A 23,716-nucleotide genomic window follows, 5' to 3' on the forward strand; every position below is an offset into this window, starting at 1 on the left:
AATAATAGTACAGCATATATCATATGTCTATATTTTTTTCTTTTACGAAGTATATAAAAACTATGAAGGAAAGTAAAGCAGGGTAAAGAGATTGAGAGATGATAGGGATTGAGAGATGATATGGTTTGGCTGTGTCCCCACCCAAATCTCATCTTGAGTTGTAGCTCCCATAATTCCCACACAGAACTCAGCGAGAGATAATTGAATCATGGGGCGGTCCCCCCATACTGTTCTCGTGATGGTGAATAAGTCTCACAAGATCTGATGGTTTTATAAGGGGTTTCCCCCTTTGCTTGGCTCTCGTCCTCTTTGCCTGCCGCCATGTAAGATGTGGCTTTGCTCTTCCTTGTCTTCTGCCATGATTGTGAGGTCTACCCAGCCATGTGGAACATGAGTCAATTAAACCTCTTTCCTTTATAAATTACCCAGTCTCAGATATGTCTTTATTAGCAGCATGAGAACAGACTAATACAAGAGACACAGGATGGGTTGTTATATTAGATGAAGTCATCAGAGAAGAACCATATCAACAGAGACCCAAATGAAGTGAGGAAGAAAAGCAACAGAATTATGGGGCAAGAATGGTCCAGGCACACATTAAGAAACTAAACTACAGAGAGGCCATGTGGCTTCTCAAGGTCACGTGATAGCAGGCACAGTAAGTGAATCCTAATTCTGACTCCAAAGTCTTATCCTTAGCCACCAATCCTCACCTTCCATTAATGTTCTGCAGCAGTTCATTCTATTAGCCAGCTCTGGATTTTTAAAATTCTCTTTTTCCCTGTTAGTTAACAAATATGGGCCTTCTACGTGCCAGGCACTGACCTCCATTCTTTGGAGGTCACTTACCTCCACAATTTCTTCTCCAGGTATAACACGTTTCCCTGGTTTCACCTCCATCTCCCACCCTTATTCTTTCAGTTCTGACTCTGGACTCTATACCTTATCCAGTTCATGACTTCAGTTACCATTATCTTTCCGCAACTAATTCTCAAACTGGGGTCCCAGTTTAATTTGATAGCCAGCTTCTTCGGAGCAAGACTGTGCCTCATTCATCTCTCTATTCCTAATACTCGTCACAATGCTGGACATGTAATAAATGTGTGCTTCTCTGAAATGGATTAAATTTGAACTCTACATTTCCATCTGCCTTTGGGACAGTTTGACCTGGATGTTTTCCCAGCATCTCAAAATCAATATTTCTAAAAATGAACACATTATCTTCCCTCCAAAACCTGTTCCTCCTCCTATATTCCTTGTCTCTCACCGCAGCACCACAAAGTATCACAGTCACCAACCTTTCCATCTTTCTCCCCCACAACAGCCATCTCACCTTTCCATTCCCACTGCCTTTACCCTTGTTCAAACGTTTGTTTTCTCTTGCCTAGACTAATGGGACCGCCTCCTCATGATATCCCAACTAATGCTACTTCCTACACAGCTATGCAAAATTAATTCCCTTCATTCTGTCACTTTTTGTGAAATTTGATGGTCTTCTATCCACAAAATTGAACCTCAGTATCATGTTCCAACCCATATGGCCCAATACCTATTGGGCATCTTCTCCACTTTGATATCCAAGAAGCCCTTAAATTTCATTGTTCTCCAAAACTGACCATTCAGGTTTTGTTCAACCGAACCTCCTTCTCTGTATTTCCCATCTTGGTAAATGTATGCCACCCAACAGTTCCTCTGGCCAGAAACCGAGAGTTGCTCTTGTCCTCTATTTGTCTGTTGTGTATTCTCTGCCTTCCACTGCATGACCAATGCCTTGCTCTGTCCTTCATTATGTCTCACCTGCAGCTATGCCACAGCAGGTCTCTGCCTGCTGTTTTACTCCCTTTTCGTCCATTGGCTACATCGCCAGTTATATTCCCAGTGTGCAAATGTGGTCATGCTCTGCTCTTGATTGAAATCTATCAGTAGTTTTCATACCGCATCACATCTTGACCATGACTACTGTCCAGCTTCCCATCTCACAGTTTTCTTCTTCCCCACACATTCCCACAAAACCACACAAAATTCCTACTGTTCCCTGATAGTAGTACCATGTTCTCTTGGTCCAGCCTCAGGACCACAGCTCTCCCTGCCTGAAACATTCATAATTCACCTGCCATCTCTCCCTGAAAAATTCATTCTCATCCTCCAGTCCTATCTAGTCTAAGTAGCTTTCTATGACTGTCCCACTTGCGTAGTGTGATTTATACCTGTTTCCAAAGCAGTCTGTGCTTGGTGTTATTACAGGACTTTTGAAGTTCTAATTTTCATCTCTCATGTCTATCTCTTTAGATTCAGGGCTTCTTTTCCATGGGATATTTTTCAACTCTGTATTCTAGTACTTAGAAGAATACTTGAGAAATGAATGTTCAGTATATGTTTTGTGAAAGAATCAGTTGGCTCACATTTGGGGAAGCCCTCACTGATATGAAGGAGTAATAATATTATTTAGTCTACAGAATAATGCTCTTTTTCTACGCAAGGTTTGTGTTGTATTATACATGATTCTGTATTATACACGATTCTGTATTATACACGATTGTGTTGTATATACGCAATTCTAGAAAACCACTATCACTCAATAACAAACCATGTGATTATGATAGATTTACTGTATGTTCCTTCAGCTTATTATTTCACAGAAGACAAGGACTGCAACTACTGATATCCTTCATTAAGAACATACAATGGGGTCCTAGGAAGGTATTTAGCACGTGGCTTTGAAGATGAAATAAACTAACATACTTTATGTAATTAATACACAATTTGGGTCAAGTAGAAGTCTGGGGTAGAGAAGGAAGATATGATTTAAATGTTTAATTCCTATACCCTAAACAATTAACACATCTTTTTATATTCTGAAATATTTACTAGCACAGTGTCTCTCATATAGCAGGTGATTGATAAATGCATTTTAAATGAACGATTGTTTAATAACATTCTCAAAAATATTTCTAAAACTATCACAACACAAATTGCATTAAGGCTGAAATTATAACTGTCATTGATATCTAAAATTTTGCTGTAATAGTAGTTATGGAAGGCCACAATCTCCTGCTCAGGGATCCAAGGATAAATAAAGCTATGTTTCAAATTGCAATTCTTCTAACAAGTTAGTTTTACACTTTTACAGTTTAATCTTCCCAGTGTAGTGGTGGTGGACTTTTCATTCTCACTGGTTATTCTGAGAGGTGAACAACAATTTTCAAAGTACTTTTTAATGACTAATTTTCATTTGGAGGTTATATCCATAACTTTAACTAGAGGACTTACGGGGTGTAGCGGTGACTCCTGTACTTAAATTACATCAGAAGTGCTAGTATTTATTACCTTCCAGCTTCCCAGTTTAGATGTGTGCCCTTTCTTAAAAACTATCTTACAACATCTCCATTTAAAAAAATGAGATTTATTCTATAAACCCACAGCAAGAGAATTCCCTCACTCCATGTCCCTGGATATTGTATTTTACACGTTCCGGCTTCCTTTTTCCATGTTTCTCAATGCCTGGTTCTGCACTCTCATTGTTTTATGCTTGTCCCCAAGATTTTCCTCCCCACAACTTTTAAATTAACACAGTGCACCTGTGTTTCAGAGTCTGTGCCAACTCTCTCAGATATCATGACTTCAGCAGAAAATCCTGATGAAACTGAACCATGAGTGGACATGGAACAGATAACCACTGCAATAATACTGTGCATCACAGTAGAAAAGACTCATCTTCAAATTAAAGGGAGTTTATAAAAATAGATGATATGGAAAAAGTGATTTAAAATTCTTGGAAAGGATGCGAGAAAAATTGAGCAGAATGTGACTTTCACAAGTGCTTGAAATATTAGATGATGTATAATAACATCCTTACAATAAGTGATTCCCAAAATTAAGTTTAAAAATTAGAGAAACATCCTATTTAATTTGAAAATTCCTACACCAATTTGAAATGCCTCTGCCTACACCAGAACATCATGTAAATTCCCAATAAGAGACCTGAGCATTTTCAATTCCTTTAGGATTATCTTTAAACAGAAGTTATAGCTCACTTGCACTCTCCAAGCTTCCAAATCATATTTGTTTTATGAAAAAGGTGCATTTCTTTACAGACTTCCAGTATCAAAGAAGGTTTTTAAAATCTTTAAAATAGCTTAGATAATGTAATGTCTTTAGGTGACTGAAAGATAAACCCATATTACAATTAGAAAAATTGGTAGAGGGCAGGAAGAAATGGACAATAGAACAAACACAGAACTTCAAGCCCACTTCTTCTCATAGCTTTATTCTATAGGACCCCAAAGAGGAAAAGGTCAAGTTCAATATCACTGTGTGCTTCCACTTGGACAGGAACAGCACTTATACCAACTGGAAGTAATTTTGCTTTTAAACATCCATCTCATTTCATCCTTAACTCTGTTATGGGAATGAATATTTTAAAATAAACATGTTTAGGCATTTATTTTCTCCTCAACTTGACTATCAATACCTCGTGCATATTCAGTTACTAAATCTTGGATAAACAGTAAGCTCTCTAGAAGTAGACTCTATGTCTCAGTCATCCCAATACTAAGTAGTTTCTTTGTAAATATTTGCTGAATTGATCTCATTTCATCATTACAGGATCTTTATAAGCTACAAGTAGATATCATTACCACCATTGTACAGAGGAAAAAAGAAAGAAACAGCAACATTAAACTCAATGGCTACTTCATATATTCTTGCCTTTCTAAATTAAATTAAAATTTCTGTAAATTAAACTTCTCTCCAAATTTAACTTGTTCTTAATACTATATCTCACAGAGTTGTTTTATAAATGTCTGTTTGTTAGTTCTATATTATTTTGGTTTTTTTTCTCAAATTCCCTGTGGACACAAAAAGACTGGAGGATCAGTTCCACTACAGTAGAATGGGTTGGAGTACAACCCTGTATCTTTACCTTTAGACGTAACCATAAGACACTTTTATTCATGGAGTGAATTACCATATGCAAAGCATGGATAAAATGTATGGGCTAGACCATTTTTTAAAGTAGTTTCTCATGCTATCATAATGAATATTCATTAAATTATAAAAAGTTATAACCCAAAATAAAACCCCTGGTAGAATATCTATTTGGAGATGTAAATCAGTTTAAGAGCTACATGTGCTCTATATACCCGATATTATTATGAAACTCATGAAGACATTTAGAAGTCATGTCATTTCTTGTAAAAAAAAAAAATAAGATTTTCAGACACCTTATCATATGTAACAATGTACAAACAGCACAACAAAAAAAGACATAGATTGTGGGGGAATCGTCATTAGACTGCAGTAGATACTGCTATCAGTCCAATCTGATTTTGATTCTGATCTGGGCTATGATAATGTCACTTCTTAAATAAACTGCTTCACTCAAAAGCTCCTTCAAAGTATTAAGAACTGTTGACATCTGGAGATGGAAGTCTATTTTTCCTCCAAAACCTTTTTAAAGTACAGACCTATTAAAAAAAAAAAAAAAAAAAAAAAAAACAGATCTAACTCCCTAAAGACTTTTCATGAGCAGATGCTGCCTGAATAGAAGAGGGGACATTTCCCTAAGTCAATACAAATTTCAGGTAATCAAAAAGTTATAAATTGTTGCTGTAAAATGTTTTGAGGCCTTATTTTTACCTAAATAAATAATTGGGATGGGACAGGTAGAGGGAGAGAAGTTTCTAAAAGGTCAATAACATATCCAAAGGGTATTTAAACTGACAACCTATTTCCAATGAGAGAGCTACTCAACCACACTGGCTGTGTTCGTTCAGGAAGAAAAATCAGCCTTAACATGAGCATGAAGGCCAAATGCTCAATATGGAAAATTCTATATTTATATCCGTGTTCAAATTATTCCTTATATTGTCAGAGTGTGTGAAGAGCTTTTATGTTTAAATACTGACAGTCACCCCTTTTTCAGGTTTCCTAATGCTATGTGCATGTATGCGCATATAGCACAGCCTATAGCGAAAAGACTGGGCAAGAAGAGGAGATACAGCCACAGCAGTGACAGCAAAGGAGCTGAACTTCTGCCTGTCTCAGCCCTGACACACTTTTCAGTTCCCACTTACTTCCCTTTCAATACAGCCTGATTTTTCACTGTGAAATCTGATATAAAAGGAAATGCACCTGAGGAAATGGGTGTATATACACTGAATGACGTCTCCATGCCTTTTTAAATTTTCCCATTCCTTTCCACATCCACTGCTGTAATGCAAGGATCTATTATCTGATGAGAATAATGGTGGTGGACGTGGTGGTGTAGGCATTCACTCACTGAGGGGAAATTTACAAAGGACCATTTGTGGGGTTAGGGGCCAGGAGATGTGAGGCCCCTCAGACTACCAATGTTGGAGGTGATCATTGATCTGGAAGGGAGTAAGAACGAGGGAATGTCATAGCAACAACACCCATGACACTGATGACTGCCCTAAATACACAAAACCACTGGGCATCTATTAAGCTCTTTCTCAGAAACAGTGTGCACTCTGATAGTCATGGTGCTGTAGATGCAAGAACATGCACAGTTCAAAGGAGCATTATCTTGATGTCATGTACTGTGCTCATAAACTCAGTCCACTGAATAGAAAGACATGGAGCGAAAAGTCACTTCCAGCCAACGGCTTAACATGCAATCAAATGTGAATTGTAACTTTGGTCTTTGGTGGGTCTACCATGGGACAATGTGATTTAATTCAATCAATATGTTTAAATATCTACTAGTTTTTTGTTTTGTTTTGTTGTTTTGTTTTTGAGACAGAGTCTCACTCTGTTGCCCAGGCAGGAGTGCAATGGTGCGATCTAAGCTCACTGCAACCTCTGCCTCCTGGGTTCAAGCAATTCTCCCTGCCTCAACTTCCCAAGTAGCTGGGATTACAGGTGTCCACCACCACACTCAGCTAAGTTTTGTATTTTTAGTAGAGAACGGGTTTCGTCATGTTGGCCAGGCTGGTCTCAAACTCCTGACCTCAGGCGATCTGCCAGCTTCAGCCTCCCAAAGTGCTGAGATTACAAGTGTGAGCCACCATTCCTGGTCTAAATGTCTACTAGTTTGTGAAGCATTGTACAAGTGCTTACTAGGAGTACAAAAATTAGTAATTCTTGCATGGTACTACTTGCCATCAAAAAGTCAACAGAACATCTGCAAATGAGACAAATTATGTCCAGTTAATTCTGCCTTGTCATTCAGATCTATATCAACAATAAAAGAAAAACAACTTATGAAAATTCGAAGAATAATCATTTGGGGAGGAGTCAGGGAGAAATCAGTAAGGCTGCAAGAGAAGGACACTACATTTCAGATGTGTCTTGATGGATATACAGATTTTCACTGGGCAATGTGAGGGCAGGAAGTTAGTTCTAAGCAGTGGGTAAAACAGGAGATATAGCTGGTTATGGTTCCAGCTACTCGGGAGGCTGAGGCAGGAGGATTGCTTGAGGCCAGGAGTTCGAGGATGCAGTGACCCATAATGGCACCACTGCACTCCAGCCTGGGCAACAGAATAAGACTCTGATTCAACAGAAAAGAAAGAAAGAAAAACAGAGATATTTTTGGAGACCAGGGAACAGTTCAGTTTAGCCAGATCAAGGTGTAGACCTAGCTGCGTCATGAAAGAAAATGTTAGGATGGAAAGCTATCACTGCATCATAGGAACCTTGAAAATCAAGCTAAGGAATTTGTATTTTTGATTCTATAAGTAATGGAGGGGGGCATTAAAAGATTTTGTGCAGGAGAATCTATGACTCAAGTTAGGTTTCAGTAAATTTAGTTGGTTTTGAGTGGGGAGAAGCAGTTAGTGCAAATAGGATGTAACCATCATGGCCTAGAAAGGATGCTTTGAACATAATCTTGGTGGTAGAAATGGAAATTGAAGGAAGATACAGATATAAAATACAGAAAGAACCAATAAGTCTTGGTGACTTATTCATCATGATGAGAATACCATAGAGAAGGAGACTCTTTTGCTTTTTTTTTTTTTTTTAACAACATGCCTCAAAAAATGTTGCCACAATAATTGTTTTCAGAAGATAGAGCATGTCTTTTTAGACATACCGACTTTAAGGTGCTGGTAAAACTTTCTTATGAGTCTGACCAGCAGAAGAGGAATGGAGCAGACTATACACTCAAGAGATAACTCCCCATCAAAATAAGAATCAAAGCCACACTTTGATTAGGAAGAGAGTATAAAGGGAGAAGATAATTAAAAGACAACCATGTGAAAGGCTGCACAAAATGGGCAAAAAGAGGAAATAAGTGTCATAAAAGGAGATCTGACTGGGCGCGGTAGCTCACACCTGTAATCCTAGCACTTTGGGAGGCCGAGGCGGGAGGATCACTTGAGGTCAGGAGTTCAAAACCAGCCTGGCCAACATGGTGAAACACCATCTCTACTAAAAATACAAAAAGAAAAAAAAAATTAGTCGGTCATGGTGGTGGGCGCACCTGTGATCCTGGCTACTCCGGAGGCTGAGGCAAGAGAATTGCTTGAACCCAAGAGGCAGAGATTGCAGCGAGGCAAGGTCACGCCACTGCACTCCAGCCTGGGCAACAGAATGAGACTCCATCTCAAAAAAAAAAAAAAAAAAAGAGAGAGAGATCTGAGAGAAATCAGAGAAAGGAGAATAATTCAGTGAAAGTGGGAAAGGCTTCATTCATTCAATATCTGTTGTTGAGCAAATATTACAAGTCAGACTTCATGCTCAATACTGGGGATAAAGTGGTGGACAGGACAGAATACTCTGCTCTCACAGAGCTCACAGTCTTCCAAGACATGTTGGTAAACAGCATGAAACATCCCAGTGAGTTCAGGAGGACACAAATTGAGAAAAGTCCCTCAGGACCTTTAACCAAATGAATACTTTTGGAAAGCAAAAGGGTGCTTCAATGCCCAAGGGTAAATTAATTTATAATAATGGGTGCAGTTATATAATTTTAAAAGATTTTTCAGACTTGGAAAGGATCCTTGAACAAATAAAATACTCACTCTCCACAATCCCCTCCCCGCCTCACACGTTAATCTACTTGAAATCATCGCTAAGAAGAGAGGCTATTGAGTAAAAAAAACATTCTGCTATGTATTATTGAAAAGCAATATTATTCACATGTTCTGGAAAATGTGAGAACACGAAAAATAAATAAAAGGACAAAAAATAGTAAGAAGGGCTTAATAATTTAAGCCCAGAAATATATCTTCAAAACAATCAACCACTATCTGGCCTACAATTCTCCAGAAACCTTGCACACATATTTTATATTGCATGGCTCATTAATTTCCAAACCATCCACAGCTTTATTTTATGAGAGGGCATAAGCTTCAGGCCTGGGGAGAGAGGGTGGCTGAATTTCAACACTTCGTCCTATCATTTGTTTAGTACACCCCTTACATTTATATGACATAAAGAAAATAAAATAATGATTGTATGATGAAAAGCTTTTCATGGATTCAGAATAAATGGATTTTTCAATATTACCCTTGTGGAATTACTAATTTGAGTTTGCCTTATTTTTAAAAAACATGAAACTTAAGCCAAAGCCACGATACATCCATCAAATGACAATTCAAAATTGAAGAGATTTTTTTACTCTACTATTGAAACATATATTTTCCTCATTTTTAGTTGTAGATTACATCACATAACATCTGCCATCCCTAAGTTAGATGGCACAAATTAAGGACACCAATGAGTAATTTTGTAGGGTTTTTTTTCCTCTGACCTTATTTCTGATTCTCTTTCAAACATAGTTGAATTATCATCTCCCTCTGTCTCTCCACTATTAGCAGGATTACGTCTGATTTTATAGCAGGAGTGCAAAATAATGGGATTAGACAATGAAATGAAAAATGTATTTTGGTCAGGCTTTGGGTTTAACATGGAAGCTGGCAGGGCAAAATTGAGCACTCTAATTTGTAAGAAACCTTCTCTACTTGTATGTGCTTATGCACAACTCGCCCATTTTCTGTCCTCTCTGGCATTAACAATGTCAATTACAGTGATTTACAGGTGATGTTCATCAGTTAGCATATTAGATGCGTTTACTTGTTGAGAAGAGAGTACGGAATGAATTTTTTAAACTAAATTATTATAAAGTTTCAGAATTGCAACTCGACTCTGTTCTGTCATTTCCAGCGTTTCCTCTCTACTTTCCATTCATGTAGTTTCATCCTTTGCCTTTCAGCAAGCCATTTTTCACAGTGTTCTATCTCTAAGTCAGGTCATAAAATACACACACATACACACACACACAGACTCACACTTCTCTAATTCTTGATTTCTCTATCATCCACCTACATTTCTCTCAGTTAGATTTTCCAGTTAAATTTTGCTTAGATTCCAGCTAAATCATCTTATAAACCTCCATCCCAGAGATACATATTCAAGGAAAAACTGTATTATAGTACAAGATAGTTTGGAAGTTATATAAATAGCCTACTTATTGGAAAGAGAACAAGAGATCGGGACTATTATTTTAAAACAAAAATGGAAGACAGAGTTTAAGCCTTTAAAAATCATCCTTTCTCATCCCAGGATTAGTAAAGACCACCCTATATCTGATCACAAGTAAGCAAAGTACTTATGCATATGTTTGGTGAAAATAGTATTACATATTTGGGGATCATTCTCTAATATTAGCTTTGAAGCAATATCAACAAGAATAAAAAAATCCAAACTATTTTTTCTTTATTCCTCCCATCATATGACAACTAACTAAAAATGTGTGAATACAATTCAAGAAACAGGTGTCAAATCAATTCTCAGCCAGAAAACTCATCACTTTGGTCTCACCTTAGCCAAGGTATAAATCAACATATTTCTGTTCTCTAAATAAACAGTGAACACATGCTGATTCTGGAGATAGCACTAAAAGGTTTGCTTTTTTAAATGTATAGTACTCCCCAGGTGTGACTTCATCTTCATTTCTCATTTATAGTGATTATGGCCACCCATGGCCCTGTGCATTGACTAGACATGCTGATTCAATCCCCATCCGGTTGATGGAAGAACAGGCACAGTCAAAGAGCTGTGGTCACTGAGGAGTCAAGCAATGCAAGCCATCCAGATCCCGAGACGACATTCCTGCCATCTGCTCCAGCCTTGAGTTCCCTGGGCTGCCGTGTGTGTGAATGAGGCTCTAACAGGACAGCGCTAGCCCTCTACCCTATGTTTATTCTAGAGAACTGCAAAGACAGAGACCCTACGAACTCAACTCAACACCCAACAACTACTCAGCCCTCTACATTAAACACGCCACTCAAGAAACATTTGCTCTCTTAAAGATCGTAAGCATTTCTCACAAGAGATATTCTACATATGCTTGGCTCGTAATGAGTGGGCATCTCCAGGCATAAGTGGAAACAGAACTAAACACAGTTACAAGTCAAATGTGGGGCTTTACAGGTGATGTTCATATTACTTTTTCCAGTCCAAAAGGATTCAGACTGTTCTCTTTAAAATTTCATATTCAAGTGAGACTAGTGTCCTCCCGGTTACAATGACCTTAACTATTGGAGTGAAGAAAAGAAGGGGAGGGTGTCCATTTCCATTTCTCATGGCCATAAATTCGAATGATTGACTCAAGTTGTTGAGGTGACTCCATTTCCCGGAGTACTAAAGAATGCAGCAAGTGGAAACACCTCTTTGCTTGCAAGTTTACAGCCCTCGAGTCCAAGTTTTTCACTCTCTAAACCCAAACTATGCTATAGCCGTATGTGACCCCTTAGCTTATGTAATCCGGGAGAGGTCCAGCCCTTTATCACTCTCATGTGCCCCAAAATCACTTCCATTCTATTTCTGGCTCTTGAAAAATACTCTGTACACATCAAAACCACCTAATAACAAATCGATGCAACCCAAGACGCTTTGTGGCAGGGCATCGTCTCCTATTTCTCTACGGATCCCACCAAACAGCAAAACATTTCTCCCTGCTTTCGCAGAACGCACGTTTCTCTGAAAGCCAAGCTCCTAACAGTGCCCGATACCTTTCCAAGGCTGTACTGCATATAAATTATTTCCAAGTGTCACTGAGGACCATTTTCACTGAACACACTAAATTGAAGCTAGCCATAAAACAAGCCATACGCTCCTGCTTTAGAATCTGACATGGGCAAGATGCCGCCAGTATATTACCAGAGGACAAAAATACAGTTGTAATGAAGAAACGTGTGGGGGCATGAAGGAAAAGTGGAAGGAGAGGATCAATACTATTTCAGCTCATTAATCCCCAGGTGTTAGGGGAAGGAAGCGTGCGGTCTGGAGTCATCTGGCAGATGCATAAACAACCTCGGAAATTTTCAGAGAAGGCAAAAGTACGCACAGGATCGCAGGGGACCCTGCCACCGGCGAGTTTCAAACACACTTCAAACATCTTTTCTTCCCCGACCTGGATCTTGCATGCACCCCCCTCTCCTTTGCACCCCATTCCTGCCGCTCCCACCTCCCATTCCCAGTCCCTCCAGGTGACTGTGTCTCATGCAGCGAAGGCAACAAGCGTCCCCAGCCGAGGAAGGGAAGGGGCAGCCGTCTTGGCTCGCGAGGGAAGGAGGGCGGAAGCGAGCGCCCGCTCGCAAGCTTATCGCATCCTACCGCCTGTGGAGCTGGCCTCCTCCAGCTGAGCCGAAATGCTTTCCACCCTCCTCACATTCATGTCTGGGGACGCAGGGTGCAGAAGCGAGACTCGAGAGTCCACCGGCCAGGGGCGTCTGTCGACGGGTCTGCACGGGAGCGCACCGCCGCTCGGCCCGGGGGCGTCCGTGGCGCTAGGAGCGAGAGCTTCGGCGGCGGCTGCGGGCAGGGCGCGCGGAGCGGGCTGCAGGTGCGGGCGGAGGCCGGCGGGGGGCGCCGGGGGCGCTGCGCGGCCCTTGGCGGCGGGGGCGCGCGGGCTGGCGGGGGAGGCCGAGGCGCGGGCAGCTTCGAGCCGGCGGCTGGAAGCGGGCGGGCTGCACGGGCGGCTCGAGTGCGGGGACCCCCAGCCCCTCGCCCGCGTGGGTGCCGTCCCTGCCACCTGCTGCCAAGTCACCGGACTGGGGGTGCGGGGCGGGGGCGGGGCGGGGAGAGGAAAGCGCAGCGGGTGGCGCGGTGCCTCTGGCGACAGAGCAGATGGATCCGTAAGAGACCCGAGGTGACTTCGAGCTGGGCAGGGCACCCCCGGGAGTTGCCAGCAGCTCTCAGCGGGCGCCTCTAGGACCCCTTGTCACTGCGCGCAGCGCCTGCTCTGGGGAGGGGCTCGAAGCCTCGCCTTCTTAACGCGCTGCTGCGTCCCTCAGGGGCTCCAACTCGGACAGCTAGGCTGGAGATACTGCTGCACAAAGTTAGGCTGAGTTCGAAGGACACCAGAGAGGAAGCGCAAGGAGATGCCCTTCTCCGGAGCCGGGCAGAGCGCCAGAACTCCTAGACAGGAAACTTTCGCCATTGAAGCTAGAACCGGTCATGCGACTCGGCTAAGTGTGGGGAAACACTGGCTCTAGACTCCAGGTGAGCATCGCAGGGCCGAGGTGCACAATACCACCTTGGAGAGAGGGGGTGGCGTAGACTGGTGGCATTTTGGAGAGGCATCCATGTGGGGGGTTACATTTGAGATCTCCCGGTCAGGTCAACCAGGAGGTATCGCTCACCACCCCCAAGGTCATTTGCCCTTCTAAAGCACAGTAAGGCCAGGAATAGTTGGGACGGTAAAGAGAAACCAATAGACCACTTGTGGCCATGGTTACTGTTTGAGAAGTCAAAATTAAAATGCAGATTTCTGTGTCCCCAAGAGTCAAGTGCATGAAGCCTCTCTTTTCAGAAGAAAGGTCAAGTTGACCCGTTGTCCAGGCAAACTGAATTAAAATTCCCTCTCACTCTCAGCTGCAAGGTCAGTTGGCCACGACTTGAGTGGAAGCCATTTCTAAGTGTTTGTGAAACTATTTGCCTTCCCTATGGCTGCTGGATTATTTATACACACTGTCACCAAGTGAAATCTTCCCCCTTTGTCCAAGTAGGTCTCAGCTGACACCTTATTGCCCTTCTCCCCACCCCCAAACCCACGAGCGATTTACTTAGTCCCTTGAGCCCTTATAGCATGTATTTGTATATTTCTTGAGAGCCCTTTACTCTTTTAGTTCATTGTTAAGGAGACAGATACTGACACCCCATTGTCTGGGTTCAAATCCTAGTTCCACTACTTCATAATCGTGTGGCCTGGTACAAATATCAGCTATAACTGGTACCTACATTATTGTTTTGTTGGGAGGATTTAAGAAACTCAATAGATGCAAAGGGCTTAGAGCCGTGACTGGCATGTAGCAATCACTGTATAAAGACAGGCAACCCTGATTCTTGAAGTTGAGAACAAAATATATTGACAAAGCAATTAGAAAAGTTCCTTGCACATAGTTGGTCTTCACTAAACATTTGTTTTTTCATTATTCAGCAAACATCTAGTAACTACTGTGTACAAGGCACAATTATAGGCACTGGGATACCACAGTGAATACAACAAAGACCCTCAGTTATTGGCTGACTATCTAGAAGGCAGAGAGACTGACAATAAATCAAGGAATCAGAAGTGATCTGCTAGGGAGACCACTTTTATATAGGGGGTCCATGAGGGCTTTATGAAAGAGGCAACATTTAAGTGGAATCCTGATGAAAGTGAGGAGCCAGCCATGGGCATCTCAAGGGAGAAACAACTTCCAAGCAGAGAGAACAGCAAGAGCTAACATAAGAACAGCATATTTGCAGGGCAGCCAGGAGGCTGACAGGGCTGAAGTACATTGAGAGAAGGAAAGGGTAACAGAAGAGAAAGTCAGAGAGGATGGGATCATGTGCAGTGTAAACATTTATTGAATTTTGTCTGCATACTTTTATAGCCAATGCATTCTTCCCACTTGCCAGCTTCCTCATAACAAGTCTTCTCGCTGCCCATTCTATCAGATTCAATCATTCGATTCTGTTGCGTGCCACCTTCTCCCTCTTCTGCAGACTTCTCATAGCAAACTTCCAACTTACTGACCAACTACTTCTTTCTCTTTTTCTGTAGCTAGCACTCTTTCCAGAAACCACCCACAACTTTGAATCACTAATACTTGTCCAACTCCAAATTTTATCTTCTATATGATGACTTCTAAAGCTACCTGAGCATGCTGGTTTGGATTCTGCAGCCTGGGTTGGAATGCCAGTTCCAACTGTGAACAAGCTGTATGTTTGAGGACTAATAACCTCCCTCAGTTTTCTCACTCTAAAATGAAGAAAATAATAGTGTCAGCCGGGCAAGGTGGCTCACGCCTGTAATCCCTGCACTTTGGGAGGCTGAGGTGGGCAGATCACCTGAGGTCAGGAGTTCGAGACCAGCCTGGCCAACATGGTGAAACCCCAACTCTACTAACAATACAAAAATTAGCCAGGTGTGGTGGTGCATGCCTATAATCCCAGCTACTCAAGAGGCTGAGGCAGGAGAACCGCTTGAACCTGGGAGGCCGAGGTTGCAGTGAGCCGAGATCATGCCATTGCACTCCAGCCTGGGTAACAGAGCAAGACTCTGTCTCAAAAAAAAAAAAAAAAAAGTAAAGGAAAAAATAGTGTCTACTTAACTATTGGGAAAGATTATATGAGGCAGCATATGTAAAGTGTTTAGGATGGCCCCTGGCACATAGAGTCAGTAAGAGCTACCATCGTAATAGTTATCACCATTATCATCATCATATTTTGTCATGATGAACTCAAGAAATGGCACCACTGTATTCTACAACAGGTCTAAGCAACCTTCCCTCACAGTGTGGGAAGTAATACACAACTCCTTTCTCATCTCCAAAATATGCAGAACATTTTGTTGGACCAAACTACCTTTCAAATCTTATCCAATGAATATCTGCCCATGTTGGCCCTACTAAACGTTTACCCCTTGACTAATTATAAAGAAGACAACCAAATCATGTAAAGTAGACACTGTGCTGAAGAAGTTTGTAATATATTTATATATATTCTATTAATTATATAATATAATCATTATATAATATTAATATATTAATATATTTCCAAAATATTTGTATGGGATTTTAGCTACTACAAATTCCAAGTCCAGATCTTTTTACTCGGATTCTTAGTCATTGCGAAATATCACAGAATAATTATCTTTTTACTGCCACATTTACCGCCATTTTTGATATTTGGGACCGAAAGTCCAGGATGTCTCTGTCTTGCTTGTACCATCTCCTTATTGGCTCTTTAAGTACTTCAAATAGTTATAGAGAAGAGCTTCATAGCCCACAGCATGCTGTGCCAGCTTCTTATTACTCCTCCGAGGCTGTAGCAATCCTAGCCTGTCTTCCCAACCTCAAGACACGTGCACAAAGATTGCTACCTTCTCTGACTAACCCTAGATTACTCTGTATAGCATGGATGTGTATTTTTCCCTCAAGGAACCATATTCAAAATTGAGTGCAGAAATAGGACACTCACCATGTGCCAGCCATGAATCTCAGACTTTATGAACATTATTTCACTTAATCTTTACAAAGCACTGGGAGATAAGCACTGTTATTATCTCTATTTAACTAGTGAAGAAATTAAGCCTCAGAGAAGGGAACTGGTTTGCCAGTTTTATAATAGTAATCAGTATATCTGGGCTTTGAACCCAACAGTCTGACTCAAGAGCCCCCACATTTAATTACTACAGTGTACTGTCACCCTGGACTAGAATTTTGATGCTCTGGACTCTGACATTTCCTAGTTCTGTGTCCTCCAGAAAGTCACTGATCATTTCTAAGCTTCAGTTCCTCTTCTGTAAAAAGGGGAATTTCTGCTTCACAAGGTCATTGTCAGGATCAAGTCAGGGAATGAAAGTGAAAGCTATATATAAACCATGGAATGTTGTAGAAGCATCCAGGATTACTTTTATTATTTCCTGATTTTTTATTGCTTATTACCTTTATTGCTTTGTCTTTTCTGAAAGCCCCTTACATTTTGGCACAATTCTCCCTGGCTCACCAGAACTTAGGTAGTAACAGTAAAACTTCTATTATTTCATAATTGTTGAGCACTTACACTAGGCACCTATGCACTGTGTTAAAAACTCTATGTCATTGTATGAATTAGGTCTAAGAAAAATCATCATATATACTTATTCTTACCCTGATTTTAAAATGAGACTGAGACTCAGAGAGGTTAAGTAGCCCAAGGACAGCCAACTGTGAAGGGGTGCAGCTGAGATTTGAACTCACATTCATCTGATTAAAACACTAGCGCTTTCAATTGCTTCTTGATGGTTCTTAAACTTTAACGTACATAAGAATCACCTAAACAGTTAAATTAAAAACTCCTCTGCTCCAGCCTGTGGATGGATTCACTGAGTTTGGTGGGGAGATCTTAGAATGTAATTTATTTTTTAATTAATAGACTTTTAGAGCACTTTTTGGTTTTCAAAAGAAAAAATGAGCATGCAGAGTTCCCATATACCTCTCTCCAGCAACCCCTCCCCGAGTTTTCCCTGTTGTTAACATCTGGTATTAGTGTGGTACATTTTTACAATTGAGCCAATGATACATTATTTTTAACTAAAGTCCATAGTTTAGATGGGAGGCCTAATCTTAGAGGAAGAGGCCTTAGAGGAGGAGGAAAAAAAAAAGAAATCACTCAGAAGAAAGGCCATGTGAGGACACAGCAGCCATCTGCAAGCGAGGAAGAGAGTCCTCAGTGTACACAGAACTCTACTGACACCTTGATCTTGGACTTCCAGCCTGCAGAACTGTGGGAAGGTAAACTTCTGTTGTTTAAACCACATAGCCTGTAGTATTTTGTTGTGGTAGCCCAAGCAGACTAATACATACCCTAAAATCATACTTTGAGAAATCACTACTCTACACTAGAGGCAAGAAAGTGTGGTCTGAAATCCACCAACATCTACATCACCTGTGAGTTTCTCAGGCATTCAGAATCTGGGGCCCTGCCTCAGACCTCCTTAATCACTATCATCATTTTAATAACATCCTCAGGTGGTTCCAGGTAAGCACATTAAAATGTGAGAAGGCTGGGAGTGGTAGCTCATGCCTGTAATCCCAGCACTTTGGGAGGCTGAGGCAGGAGGGCTGATTGAGCTCAGGAGTTTGAGACCGGTCTGGTCAACATAGTAAACCCCATCTCTACGAGTAATTCAAAAAAATTGGCCAGGCATAGTGGCTCACACCTGTGGGTGGTGGCGCCCAGCTACTCAAGAGTCTGAGAGAGGAGGATCACCTGAGCCCAGGAGGTCGAGGCTGCAGTGAGCTATGATGGCATCACTGCACTCCAGCCTGGGTAACAGAGTGAAAAACCCTGCCTTAAAAAAAAAAAGAAAAAAGAAAAAAGAAAAAAAAAAAGCGAGAAGTCCTGCTCGACAGCACACTGGGCACAGCTTTGTGTTTGTTTACTTATATACCTTAGGCTCCCTCAGAGCCATACAGAGCTCACTGAGCAGAAGAAGAGGCTAGTGTTACAATCAGCTCACTGCACTTTACCCTAATGAGACAATCCAGCTTCATTTTTATGTCAGCCGTACTCACATGAATAGAATCACTTATTATCTCATTAGGTTTCAAGCAGCAAATATTCCTAACCTTGATCATGGGACTACACTTGCAAATTTATTTCTGATTTTTAATCTCTTGTATTATAATAATCAGGTAAAATAATCTTCTTTGAGATCCTAACATTAAAGGAAATATTAATATGCCATAATGAAACAAAAATGAGGTAAACATTTTAGAGCTGCCAAGTTAATTCCAACCTTCCTGTGGGATTTTTATATTCAGTTCCTTATCTGATCTTTACAACTCTGAAAAGTTGACAGCTCAAATTTTATAATCCCCATTTTGCAGAAGAAGAAACTGAAGCCCATGGAGATTAAGAGACTTATTTTCACAAGGCACGTGGGATGCAGCCAGGTCACAAACCTTCATCATCTGACATCTTTCAGCACTTGCTTCTGTAAGGTTTGCCAAGTTTATAAAAGCTGGAATACTGCCAAATGAAGTGTAAGTCTCTAAGCATCAAAAGTCAGGTTTGCCTTGCAACTTTGTCTTGCAGGATAAGTCCATATTACAGATGTAAAGTTATTATTTCACTTCATTGCAATGACCCTTGACTTGTGGACTTCCGGAAATCCACTGGCTACATTCTGTATGTAGCAGGAGAGGTGATTAGAGGATTCACTTCAGAATGGAGATTTAGTTTAACCAGATAGTTCTGCAAAAACTTAAATATCATTAATGAGGTTAATACTGAAAAGGTTTTACCTAAATTCCATATCTCTAGGTTCTATACTTGAATGTGTTATAATTGGTAGATAGGTTCATTAAATTCCAAATCACTTTATACCTTTTATCCTTGTATTTTCTTTAATTGCTCATTTGCCTGTATGAAGACTAAAAAGTCAATCCTTGAAAAGTAAGAATTTGCTGGTTTGTCTGCTGACAGTTTGAATAAAACCATTCAAAAGAGATGTTGTTAGGACTAAATGAATCCATTTCTAGAATATTCTTTTTTGTTGTTGTTTTTTGAGACAGAGATTTGCTCTTGTTGCCCAGGCTGGAGTGCGATGGTGCGATCTCTGCTCACTGCAACCTCCACCTCCCAGGTTCAAGTGATTCTCCTGCCTCAGCCTCCCAAGTAGCTGGGATTACAGGTGCCCGCTACCACGACTGGCTAATTTTTTGTGTTTTTAGTAGAGACAGGGTTTCTCCATCTTGGCCAGGCTGGTCTCGAACTCCTGACCTCAGGTGTTCGAGGAACCCACCTCGGCCTTCCAAAGTGCTGGGATTATAGGCGTGAGCCACTGCACCTGGCCTAGAATATTCTTTTTAACCAAAAGTTGGACATAGCTGAAAACTATTCTAAATGACTATTTTCTTCCAATATTCCAATATCTAATTCAAAGACATCAAGTCTTTGGAAAGGAAAAAAGAAATAGGAGAAATACGTATTTCTGATGTGTGCGTGGCTCAAAGCACTATATTATATTGTTGATAAGGAAGTTAATTATCTCGTTATATTTAAGATTTATTCATTAAATTGGTACTTTGGGGAATTAATGTTTAATTTGTTTTGTTTTAAAATTCATTAGTAAAATTAAAATCCTTTATACAAATTAGAGGTATTATAGGAAGACTGAGAACCTATTTCTTCAGAGTAAGGTAAAAAAACAAAAATGCCACAGTCTGGGCCTAGAAAATTCAAAACTTGGTCTAACAGTCTGTCAGACTTGAATAGTGAAACTGCCGCATATACACATCAAAATAGATGAAGAACTTGACACTCAAATTCAGGTGTTAGTTAACAGCCCTCCAACAAATGAAGAAAATAATGGAAAAGGAAGACTGAGACCCTGTAAGTCTCAATGCCATTAGATTTTTTAAAGTCCAGAGTCTTTTAGATAGGTGATATAATAAAATGGTATCAAAGAGAGAAAACCTAACTATGTTGGAAGAGTGAATGCTTACAGAACAAGCACATTTGGATTTTGGGAGAGTTAGGGAACATGCAATGAAAGATACACCCCTAATCATGGAAGCAGACTCAGTTTTAAGGACACAATCACAATCAATTCGCTGCACTTTAGTGAAACAACCTTGTTTCACTTTTGTGTCAGTTCTACTCACATGGATAGAACTGTTTATTATCTCATTGGGTTTCAAGCTGTCAATAGGAACTCAGGGATGGTGGTGGTGAGGGGAGTGGGGATAAAGAAATAAGATCATAGACTACTGGATAACGAGGTCGTCTGATATAAGAAGTCATTTATATTTTATTTCCTTTGTTGGTTTTTGACAATGACCTAAGAATCTTGAATCATTCATAACACATGTCAAGCCAGGCACTGTGTAGGGAAGATGTTAACAGGGGAAAAGAAAGAGTCCCTTCCTTCAAGGAGCCAGCATTCTAGTGGTAGATTTGCACAAGGAAATAAGCAACTTTAGTAAGAAAAATGAATGCTTATATAGCACTCTCTATGTATTTTGTATGTGTTAACTTATCCAATATTCATGATCCATGAGTCATATGTTAGTTTTTGCTATATAAGAAACCTCCCCCAAACATAATGGCTTAACATAATTATTGGTTTAGCTCACAATTCTGTGGTCTGCCAATGTAGGCTGTGCTCGTCTGGGCTCACTCATGCATCTGTGGCCAGCTGACAGAGATATGGTCATCTTACATGTCATGCAAGTGGTTGGAGTAATAGGTACAACTGGACCATGTCTCTGTCACCATCCAGATGACTAGCCCGTACTTCTTCATTTGATGGTAGCTGCAGAGTTCCCAAGAGCAGCAAGAGGGAGTAGGTGCCATTGTACAGCATTTTCCAAGCCTCTGCCTGGGACACATTTGTTACTGTCCCATTGGCCAAAGCAAGTGACACTATGGCAGTCTTAAAACCAAGCTTTGGACTTAAGTTTTAATCAGAGACATCAGCAGACCACTGAAAAATTTCAGTCCAAGGAATAATAGGTTTAGATAGTGACTTTAGATTCATCACTCCGGCAGTCATGAAAAGAATGGAATCAGGCAACATGGCAAACAGGTGGAGTCATTTCCAAGGGTCATCCAGTGACTAAACAATAAAGTCTGATGGCCTGAACTAAGGTAGAGGCAATGGGGATTTAAAAAATGACACACTAGAAAGATAATTAGAAGGCAAGACTTGATGACTGGTAAATGTGATGAAGGAGTCAGAATGATGATGCCCGAGTTCTGGCTGAGATGCTGCTTGGATGATGGTACCTTTCCTGAACCATGGAGGTCACAAATAAAGGCATTTCAGAGAAGGAGATGACATCTTCTCATTTGCATATGAAAATGAATTATTCAACTGTGAGATGGGAATTACCCTGGAGTTCCAGAGAGAGACCGGGTTGAAGAAATAGATCCAAATGTCATCAGTTGATATGGTTTGAATTTGTGTCCTCACTCAAATCTCAGGTAAAATTGGAGGAGGGGCCTGGTGGGAGGTGATTGGATCATGGGGCCAGAATCCCCCTTGAATAGCAAGTGAGTTCTCACAAGATCTGATGGTTTAAAAGTGTATTGCACTTCCTGTTTCACTCTCTCTCTCCTGCCACCATGTGAAGAAGGCGCTTGTTCCCCTTCACCCTTCCGCCATGATTGTAAGTTTCCTAAGGCTTCCCAGCCATGCTTCCTATACAGCCTGTGGAACTGTGAGTCAATTAAACCTCTTTTCTTCATATATTAGCCAATCTCAGGTAGTCCTTTATAGCAGTGTGAGAACGGAGTAATACACTGGTATACAGAAAAGAGTGGCCAGGGAAAGTGTATGTCCATAATATATTGCATTTAATAGGCATTTTTCTGTACCTTGAACAATTTCAAAACACTTTACACTATTTAACTAGTTTAATTTTCACAACAAGTCTATGAGGTAATACTGTCATTATACTCATTTTACAAATGAGAAAATTAAGGCACACAGTTATTAAGGTGCACAGTGGTAGAGCCAGCATTCAAACCTGGGTAATCTGGCTCTAGACCTTATGCTGCTAAACATGAAGTTATACCGCTCCTCTGTACAGAATGAGGAAGGATTCTACTGCAGAATACTGCACAATACAAATACTAACCTTGGCTTACCATGGTGAATGAGGTACAAAAATCCAACCTTCAAAAAATGTCAGTTGGTAAGAAATGTAGGGTTGTATCATTGTGAGGTGGCTAGGAAAAAATACACACTCATTCATTATGCACAATCACAAAAAAAACACAAAATCGTGAAAATTACATTACATTAACAGATAACACACTAAACTGAAAAAGTCCCAAATAACCCCAAGGCAGAGGGCAGAAGCCCTTTTTAATTCCATCCCACTAAACCTATTGCTTCTCCATAGAAGATAATTATGTTAGTCTTCCCCACTGAAGAACTGGGATGGGGCACAGGATTGGAGCCAATTTTTAAATGAATTTTATCAGAATTCTGGCTATCCCTGTGCCATGAAATCAAGCAAAGAGAATTTTCCAAGGAGGCAGAGGCTTAGTTACAAGAGGTAACAAGATGTCAAGGACACCAAAACCTGAAATAACTTATTGATAGTATTTAGGAATAAGGAGATCAGGCCGGGCGCAGTGGCTCATGCCTGTAATCCCAGCACTTTGGAGGCCAAGGCAGGTAGATCACGAGGTCAGGAGATCGAGACCATCCTGGCTAACACGGTGAAACCCCGTCTCTACTAAAAATACAAAAAATGACCCGGGTGTGGTGGTGGGCGCCTGTAGTCCCAGCTACTCGGGAGGTTGAGGCAGAAGAATGGCGTGAACCCGGGAGGCAGAGCTTGCCGTGAGCCGAAATTGCGCCACTGCACTCCAGCCTGGGTGACAGAGCGAGACTCCATCTCAAAAAAAAAAAAAAAAAAGGATCATTAGTCACCTTCCTACAAGGATTAGCAAGAAATTCCTTGTTCATATATTTAAGATTGCGCTCTGAAAGTTAACAATGTTTTATTTTCCAGGCTATCATTGTGTATAATTGGTATTTCCAGATAATAGTAAGAGCTACCGTTTTTTGAGCACCTATCATATGCCAAGTTCTGTAATTGGCACTTCTTATTATGTCTGACAACTACCTACAATGTAGCAGATTTCTTTTCCATTTGACAAGTGAAGATATCCAGGCTTAGAGCAGTTATCTGAGATCACAAGTCTGATCATTGACAAAACTAACATGCTGCTTCAAAACTCACCAGGTTCACAGGCT

General features: G+C 40.7%; 1 protein-coding gene across 2 annotated transcripts in view; it reads right to left on the bottom strand.

The window, feature by feature from the left end:
* Window positions 1-12,803, bottom strand: part of KCNIP4 (potassium voltage-gated channel interacting protein 4) — a 1,227,081-nt gene extending 1,214,278 nt beyond the window's left edge. For both annotated transcript variants that reach the window (XM_063663554.1, XM_054486457.2), the window contains exon 1: window positions 12,586-12,803. In XM_063663554.1, coding sequence (XP_063519624.1) covers window positions 12,586-12,646 — 61 coding nt within the window. In that variant the 5' untranslated portion in view covers window positions 12,647-12,803. The remainder of the gene's footprint in view (window positions 1-12,585) is intronic.
* Window positions 12,804-23,716: the final 10,913 nt, after the last annotated feature.

This window comes from Pongo pygmaeus, chromosome 3 (assembly GCF_028885625.2).
Source record: "Pongo pygmaeus isolate AG05252 chromosome 3, NHGRI_mPonPyg2-v2.0_pri, whole genome shotgun sequence".
Taxonomy (NCBI): Eukaryota; Metazoa; Chordata; class Mammalia; order Primates; family Hominidae; genus Pongo; species Pongo pygmaeus.